This window comes from Oryx dammah, unplaced genomic scaffold (assembly GCF_014754425.2).
Source record: "Oryx dammah isolate SB20612 unplaced genomic scaffold, SCBI_Odam_1.1 HiC_scaffold_16, whole genome shotgun sequence".
Classification (NCBI taxonomy): domain Eukaryota; kingdom Metazoa; phylum Chordata; class Mammalia; order Artiodactyla; family Bovidae; genus Oryx; species Oryx dammah.
The window spans coordinates 12,958,225-12,967,462 of NW_024070200.1; the positions used below are offsets into that span (position 1 = coordinate 12,958,225).

General features: G+C 39.0%; 1 protein-coding gene across 2 annotated transcripts in view; it reads left to right on the forward strand.

Moving 5' to 3' along the window:
• The window catches only part of TRIP11 (thyroid hormone receptor interactor 11), a 68,081-nt gene extending 61,492 nt beyond the window's left edge, over positions 1–6,589 (forward strand). The window contains exon 21 of one of the 2 annotated variants that reach the window (XM_040256626.1): positions 3,200–6,589. In XM_040256626.1, the coding sequence (XP_040112560.1) occupies positions 3,200–3,420 (221 nt within the window). In that variant the 3' untranslated portion in view covers positions 3,421–6,589. The remainder of the gene's footprint in view (positions 1–3,199) is intronic. The other variant, XM_040256627.1, reaches the window with a different exon arrangement.
• Positions 6,590–9,238: the final 2,649 nt, after the last annotated feature.

Sequence of the window (9,238 nt, forward strand, 5' to 3'; positions counted from 1 at the left end):
CTTGTCTTCAATTTAAAAAGTTGATGATTCATGATTATGTTTTACAGTGATACCAACTGAAGTTTTAGTGTTTTTGAAAATGTGCAATGACTTCTTCCAAAATTCCAGTAAGGCATTAGATTTTGGCTTCATATATATATATTCTTATAGCAATCTGATATTTAATTAGCTTAGGTTAATTTAAGCAATATGAAATATTTTCCCTTTATAGGAATAATTCGCTCTCTGCATAAGCCACCTTGAATTATTCTTGGGAGTGCTTGGTAAACCTTTGTTCACCCGTTTTCCTTTCTCACTAATAGTGCTTATTGCTAATCAGAGTTAGAATTGTAGTTTATATAGTTAGAGAAAGATTTTTTTCCATGTGATAATCTGAGTAACTCAGATAATCTGAGCACACTCAGTAACCAAAGTTGGTATGTTAATAATATTTACAAGAGCAGTTTAGTAAACTAGCTCAGACATCCAAGAACATTGTGAAGAGTTCTTATGTGTTGAAAGGCCTGCCTGGAAGCAAAGGGTTTGGTGGTTCTACAATATGTGGACGTAGTTTTCTATCCTACTAGGTTGTAAGGATCTTATTTATGCTATTCACACCCCCTGTATTGGCATGCAGTAAAGTTTCTTGAGTTCAAATTGAAGTATAATCCGTTAGACTCTGTTCATGTGCACGTGAGTGTTGAGTTGCTTGGTTGTGTCTGACTCTTTGCGAGCCAGTGGACTGTAGCCCTTCAGGCTCCTCTGTCCATGGGATTTCCCCCTGGAATGGGTTGCCATTCCCATCTCCAGGGAATATTCTCAACCCAGGAATCAAACCCAGGTCTCCTGCATTGCAGGTAGACTCTTTATAGTTGGAGCCACTAGGAAAGCCCATTAGACTCTGTACAGATTCTTCATTGGAAGGGCTATATGTTTTATCTGAAATCTTCATATTTTAATAGACTAACATGTTTGCTCACTGGACTGTAAAGGTACATATTATATACTCTCAAGTTTATGTCACTTGCTCAGTACTTAAATGTGGATAAAGTACTGAATTTATGTTCTGAAATTTTAAGAACTTCTTTAGTCCTTCTCTCACAGCTCTCAGAAGTCGCTCAGTCATGTCCAACTCTTTGTGACCCAGGGATTGTAGCCTACCAGGCTCCTCCATCCATGGGATTTTCCAAGCAAGAGTACTGGAGTGGGCTGCCATTTCTTTCTCCAGGGGATCTTCTCAACCCAGGCATCGAGCCCAGGTCTCCTGCATTGCAGACAGACGCTTTACTGTCTGAGCCACCAGGGAAGCCTTCTTTAGTCCTTACTTAGATGAATATTTCTATTTTCCTGAACTTTTATAGAAAGTGAAAATAATAAAATTATTTTAAGTAAAAGATTTGTCTCCTAAATTTAGGCTTTAGAAAAGTCAACTTTAATGTGTAGACTGTACTAAAAACAGTTTTTTCTTGTTTTGCTAGATTTTATTTTTCCTTTAATTAATTAATTTCTGGCTGTGCTGTGTCTTCATTGCTGCAGGCTTGTCTCTAGTTGCAGCAAGCAGGGGCTACTCTTTGCTGCCATGCACGGGCTTCTCACTGCAGTGGCGTCTTTTATCGCGGGGCACGGGCTCTAGGGCGCGAGGGCCTCTCACTGCAGTGGGGTCTTTTATCATGGGGCACAGGCTCAGTAGTTGTGGCGCGTGGACTTAGTTGCTCCAAGGCATGTGGGATCTTCCTGGGCCAGAGATCTAACCCATGTCTCCTGCATTGGTAGGTGGATTCTTTACTACTGAGCCACCAGGAAAACCCCAGTTTTAGCATCTTTCAAGATTCTAAAATTTATTTTGGCAGGGTCTCCCTCCCCCCTCTCCTCCTCCTGCCCCTCCCCTTCTTTCCTCTCCTTTTCTTTTGTACACCTCCCCACTTCAGTTATCAAGTCACATGCCCAGCTTGATTTGTGTTGCTCAGAGACAAAAGCCAGAGCTTACCATGTAGCTATTTCAGAGTTTGGAAAATTGTCATTCACAGGAAAAAGTACAGCTTGCGGACCCAAGGGTGCTCAGTGATAAGTAGATTTGATACATTTGTCTCAATGCTTCCTTTGGTTTAGAGGCCTATTTTATTTTAGTTTCCCATCACTGAAGAGGGTGTCTTTGAGGGGTTGCTTGTCTCTGAACAAAGAAGTTGTTAATGGCCTTGGGTAATAAAGCAGAATTCTGTCCACTAAGACTTTAGGGCATAAACTAAGTACTGTTCCAGTAAAAACTTAATTGTTCAGCCTGACTTCACAGAAAAATAATCTAATGAGAATTGTTTTCAAACCTTTGAATGTCTAAAAGATGACCATTTAATGTAATACATACATTGCTTTTTGTTTTGGTAAATTAATATTAAATCTGATTGTTATTATAATATGGATGCCAGTTTTTTTCAGGACCATTTTAATTATTTGGGCAAAATAAGTTCTCAAGTCCTCCCATCTTTCAAATGGTTAGATAGAATTTGCCTGGCAACATAGGAAACACTTTTTAGAAAACTGTTGTTATAGGAAACAACATTAATCCCCAGAACTGGGAATCTCTCTGTATGGTTCAAATGGCTCACTCCCCAGAGAGTATCTTTGCCTGTGTAATCCCCTTCCTCTTCTTTGTCCCCTCTAGGTGCACAGGTCTCTACCTGATTGCATCTCTCCTTCCCTACCTCATTCCATGTAGATGGGAATTCCCTGGTGGCTCAGATGATAAAGAATCTTCCTGCAGTGCAGGACACTTGGGTTCGATCCTTAGGGTTCGATCCTTAGGTCGAGAAGATCCCCTGGAGAAGGGAATGGCAACCCACTCCAGTGTTCTTGCCTGAAGATTCCATAGACAGAGGAGCCTGGTGGGCTAAGTCTGTGGGATCACAAAGAATCAGACACAACTGAGCAATTGCCCCTTTCAGCACACAGTACAACACATATAACTGGTATTAAGTATAAGACAGCAATACTAATGTGGTTAATAATATTAGCTCTACATACAAATATTTCTCTCTCCCATTCCTTTCTCATTTATTGCTTCTTTCACCTTCTATGTTTGATAGACAACCAGCTTATCAGATCCAGAACCTAGCAGCATATAAGTTAAATTTATTTGGGGGCCAAATCTCAGAACCTAAAACACATGTATACCAGTGACCAGATAATATGTGGGAGACTAAATCATCCTTGTTTTGTCATCTAGATACAGCGGAATCCAGGGCTGGTAGAAGAACAGATGTGAATCCATTCTTGGCTCCCCGCTCTGCAGCTGTGCCTCTCATTAACCCAGCTGGACTTGGACCGGGCGGACCTGGGCATCTCCTTTTGAAACCCATCTCAGACGTTCTGCCCACATTTACGCCTTTGCCGGTGTCGCCTGACAACAGTGCTGGAGTTGTGCTGAAAGACCTTTTAAAGCAATAGATTATTCTCAAGCCAGAGATGACACATATAGCACTTTAAAGAAAAAAACCGTGAACACTATGTACGTACTTTATCACAAAGTGGCCTTTTGGAAAAACTCATGTATTTGTTTGCAGTTATACTTTCTCTAAATTTAATACTAATATTCTTAATGCTTTTAGAAGTTGCAAGAGTTAAAGGAGGAAGTGTTTGCTATCTTATCTCCTTTTTTCCCCCTGTCTCATTTGACCTAACGTAAGCTAGAAATATTCTTTTTAATTTTAATTTACAAAAGTAAGAAAAATAAAAAGAAAGACAAAAATACTAGTAGCTATATATCAGTTCTTTCCTTTTCAAGCTCATTTAAACTAGAGACGTACAGTTATCTTTTAAAGATAATCAGTAGATTTACCAAAAAAAGTGGGGGGGGGGCGGAGAAAATAGTAGTGGCTCATCCATGTAGTATAAAAGTTGATCTAAAAAAAAAAAAAAAGTTGATCTAAAGCATATTATTTATCTTTAGGCCAAGAACGAGGTTGTCCCTGGGAGGCGACAGGTGTCCTGAGGTAGAAAGTGTGTTGTTTGGCTCTCTGCAGTTTCATCATGTGTATAGACTGAGCTCAGAGACAGCACGGTTTCATCCAGGACCCCCGCCTGCCCCCCTTTCACAGTCGTAGCCACCTCTTCCCTCCCGGCTCCTTACCTTCTGGCACCCCCTCACAGTGCTCCTCTATAATTTTGTCATTTCAAGAATGCCATTCACTGGAATCGTACAGTGTAACCTTTTGAGATGGCCTTTTTTCACTCACCATAATTCCCTGAGATCCCTCTACATTGCTGAACCTATCAGATGCTTCTTCCTTTTCACTGTTAAGTACATATTGCCACTGTATGGTTTCGCTTTAAGAGCTAAAGTGTCTCTTTAAAGATACCATCTTAAAATGTCTCCATACCCCTACTCACAACTTTGATCTAAGTGTTACATTGTACAGCTGCATTTACAGAATTATAATCAGCAATATCCCTAGATACACCACCTCCTGCCTCTGTCTGAGGTGTTGACGTGAGAGGGACGGCCACCCAGGGGTCGCCCGTCATCTTCACAGTCAGGAGGGCAGTGAGATCACTTGGGCAGCACCAGCACTGGGTGTTTGGAAAGTAACGGTGAGGGAGTATCCCTTTAATTCTTTTATAAACCCCTCATAAAAATCCTGAGTTGGAATTTAATTATATCGGGATGTTCATGTTTGTATTAGTTGTTGAAGTTGTACATTTAAAGACATTTCTTTGCAAATTTTGTAAATTTCGATATGCCTTTAGAAACATCTGTATAATAAGGAAAGATGAAAATGATACTAATCCAAATATGTAAATAGGCCTGGCTCTGGCCAGGGCTAGATGTGGTCGTTTGTAAATTTTGCTGTGATTACTGTATACTTTGTACTGTATTTAGAGGATTGGAAGTGTTGCTGGATAGAGCTTGTTTTTCTGGAAAATCTAGTAACTTAGACATTGCTGCTTCAGAACGTCCCATGTCTCCTTGGCTAACTTATTTATATTGCCATTCTTATTTAGTATACTTTAAAGGAAGTTGTCATACCAGTTCTATATTAGAACTATCAAACTGCCTCCTGTCTGTTTTGTCCACTATTGTTTCTCTATGAAATGATTCCTCTTAGGCTTTATAAGGTCCTTTCAAAGATACTTTCACTGACCATCCTAAATTATTTGCTGCTTGCCATTGAATTTTCATTTCGGTGTGGAGCATCTGAAATAAAAGTTTCTCAGTTTAAAAAAATGAAAAGACAACGTGATCCTTTATTTTGAAGGCATATAATAACAGAAAAAAATTTCCTCTTTTAATTTGGAAAGGAGATGCATGGTGGGTGTAAGTAGCATGGCATGTCATCGTAGTTTAAATGCCTTTTATGATATTTTCAGTGTTTCCTTTCTTGCTTCCAAACAGCCTATCCCCGCTCACCCCATAGTTTAACAGAAGTTGGAAAGCTGTTGTGGGTGGATTGCATATCTAAACATCCCAACATGACCTTACATGGCTGCTATTTTTAAAAGTATGTGACCTTGTCCTAATGCTGTGGTACCTAATGTTTCAATTGTATCATCATCGAAACTATAGCTCACTGGTATGCATACTAAGTGTTTGTTGATCCAAACCAGACATAACTCATCTACTTTTCTGAATTAAGTTGTGTCAGAGATGAACCATCTGCTCAAGGAATCTTCTTAGTAATCATATAGTGATGAAGCGTATAATTCTGATGTTGGCGGTTGGATATTGCTAATGCTAATTTTATTGCAGTACTTTAACTACAGTAATTTTACTGTTTATTCCTCTAGAAACTTACTAAAATTTGTGGTTGAATTTTACCATCGCTGCCACAGTTTTCCACAACATTCCTAATGGTTTTCAACTGCTTTATTGTAGTAGAAAATTCATCCAGCCATTGGATTTGATTTTAGTATAATACTGTATTTCATGGTTATTTTTTAGTTCCTGCATTATTGAGTTAAAAACTAAACAACAAAAACCTGGGGGAAAAGGACTGACTTTCTTAAAACCATCCAATTAAATATTAACTATCCCCCTCAAAGCCTCTAGTTTATTTTAATGGACAGTTGAAAGGAGGGAAAAGTCAAAATACTTTTCCAATCAGTAGATGGGAAACAAAACAACAATGCTTCAGGAACAAGAGAGAAATAAGAATTGTTAATAAAGCACTATTATGTATCATACTTAGGGCATATTAATTTTATTTTTAAGGCTAATGAAGTTTTTCATATATCAAAGTATTTAAAACATCTTCTGTTAATAAAAATCTTTAATTTTGTAAACATCAAGTCTAACATTTATATATTCCTATGGAAAAAAACTTTCACTTTCGTGGAAAAAATAATGGTACTTTTAATGATCTGACATTTGTGATTATTTGCCAGTCTTTACTGTCTAACTTATTAAGGTTTCTCGAGTTAAAACTGATAAGTTGTCTTTTGACTTTTAGGGAAATATCTTATGGAATATTTACAGTCCAACCTTAATACTGGGTTGTATTTTATGGAACTAAAGCAGTGCATTTCTGAATTTCTCAGGAGCACTGCAAAGCAGAAAACCTAGTCCAAATAAAAATGATATATGTAAACTGGCAATGTCTTCATCCACAATAAAAAAAAACTTTTTTAGCAAACAGCTGCTGACTTTTTCTTTAGAAGGGGGAGAAATGACTTACACATGTTGTTTATAGCAGCAGTTGATGAACTACTGATGCTAATATCTTCAAGTGTTCACCGGATGTCTGCTGTTAGGATAGTGTTTGAGCTTTGGAAATGTTAACTAACAGTTTAATAGATGCTCAAGGTTATATGTGCAAAGAGGATCTGAGAGGTTTTAGCCAGGCCTTTTTTTCCCAGAGGTGATGGTATGCATCAGTGGGCTCTTGGTTTTTCTGCAGAATGATCAGCTATGTACTCAGTTTTTCTTAGATGTGGAACTTGTTTTTTTTGTTAATTTGGTTTTTTGGCCGCATTTTGTAACATGTGGGATCTTAGTTCCTTGACCAGGGATTGAACCCCTGCCCCTTCTGGCCCTTTGGAGTCTTAACCATTAGATCACCAGGGATATTTCTCCCAGGGAAGTCCCAGAAGTTGTATATTTTTAACTATTCATTGTGGTAGGATTGGAAGGAACATGAGTTTTAAAGTTGAGAGATGGATTGGAGTACAGATTTTGAACGTGTCTGTGTGACCTTTAACAAAATCCGTTCACTGTGTAACTGATTTTTCTTGTCTCTAAAATAATGCCCACCTATTAAGCTTAAGGGGTTATAAGGATCAAATGACCTATTCATTCATTTCTTGTTGTTCACCCCAAGTCATGTCTGACTCTGCAACCCCATAGACTACAGCACACCAGGTTCCTGTGTCCTTACTGTCTCAGAGTTTGCTCAAATTCACGCCCATTGAGTCAGTCAGACAATAATTGAGTTATCTAACAAACACATCCCCTGCCTCCTCCTCCCTTCTTTTGCCTTCAGTCTTTCCCAGCATCAGAGTCTTTTCCAATGAGTCGACTCTTGGCATCAGGTGGCCGAAGTAGTGGATGTTCAGCAATAGTCCTTCCAATGAATATTGTGGGTTAATTTCCTTTAGGATTGACTGGTTTGATCTCTTTGCAGTCCAAGGAACTCTCAAGAGTCTTCTCCAGCACCACAATTTGAAAGCATCAATTCTTTGGCGCTCAGCCGTCTTTATGGTCCAACTCTTGCATCTGTACATAACTACTAAAAAAAACCATAGCTTTGACTATACAGATCTTTGTTGGCAAAGTGATGTCTGTGCTTTTCAATATGATGCCTAGGTTTTGTCATAGCTTTTCTTCCAAGGAGCAGGCATCTTAATTTCATGGCTTCAGTTCCCATCCACTGTGATTTTGGAGCCTGAGAAAAGAAAATACGTCACTGCTTCCACTTTTCCCCTTTCTATTTACCATGAAGTGACAGGACCAGATGCTATGATCTTAGTTGTTTTGTTTTTTTTCATGTTGAGTTTCAAGCCAACTTTTTCAGTCCCCTCTTTTACCTTCATCAAGAGGTTCTTTAGTTCCTCTTCACTTTCTGCCATTAGAGTGGTATCATCTGCATATCTGAAGTTGTTGATATTTCTCCCAGTAATCTTGATTCCAGCTTGTGATTCATCCAGCCTAGCATTTTGCATGATGTACTGTGCATGTAAGTTAAGGAGGGTGGAATATACAGCCTTGTTGTACTCCTTTCCCATTTGGGAACGAGTTGGTCTATCTGTTGCTTCTTGACCTGCATACAGATTTCTCAGGAGACAGGTCAGGTGGTCTGGTACACCCATATCTTTAAAAATTTTCCAGTTTATTGTGACCCATACACTAAAATCAAAGGCTTTAGTGTAGTCAGTAAAGCAGACATAGATGTTTTTCTGGAATTCCCTTGCTTTTTCTCTGATCCAACGGGTGTTCACAATTTGATTTCTGGTTCCTCTGCCTCTTTGAAACCCAGCTTGTACATCTGGAAGTTCTCCCTTCATTTACTGCTGAAGCCTAGTTTGAAGGATTTTGAGCATAACCTTGCTAGCATGTGAAATGAGCCCAATTCTATGGTAGTTTGAATATTCTTTGGCATTGCCCTTCTCTGGGATTGGAATGAAAACTGACCTTTTCCAGTCCTGTGGCCACTGCTGAGTTTTCCAAATTTGCTGGTGTATTGAGTGCAGCACTTTCACAGCATCATCTTTTTAGGATGTAAAATAGCTCAGCTGGAATTCCATCACCTCCACTAGTTTTCGTAATGATGCTTCCTAAGGCCCACTTGACTTCATACTCTAGGATGTCTGGCTCTAGGTGAGTGACCACACCATCATGGTTGCTTGGGTCATTAAGACTTTTTTGTGTAGTTCTTCTATGTATTCCTGCCACCTCTTTTTAATCTCTTCTGCTTCTGTTACATCCTTACCATTTCTGTCTTTTATCTTGCCCATCCTTGCATGAAATGTTCCCTTGATATCTCCCATTGAAGCGATCTCTAGTCTTTCCCATTCTATTGTTTTCCTCTATTTCTTTGCATTGTTCATTTAAAAAGGGTTTCTTATTTCCCCTCGCTATTCTTTGGAAGTTGGCATTCAGTTTGGTATCTTTCCCTTTCCTCCTTGCCTTTCACCTCTCTTCTTTTCTCAGCTATTTGTAAGGCCTCCTTAGAGAACCACTTTGCCTTCTTGCATTTCTTTTTCTTAGGGATGGCAAGGTCACTGCCTCCTGTTATGTGCTACGAATCTCTGTCTGTAGTTCTTCAGGCACTCT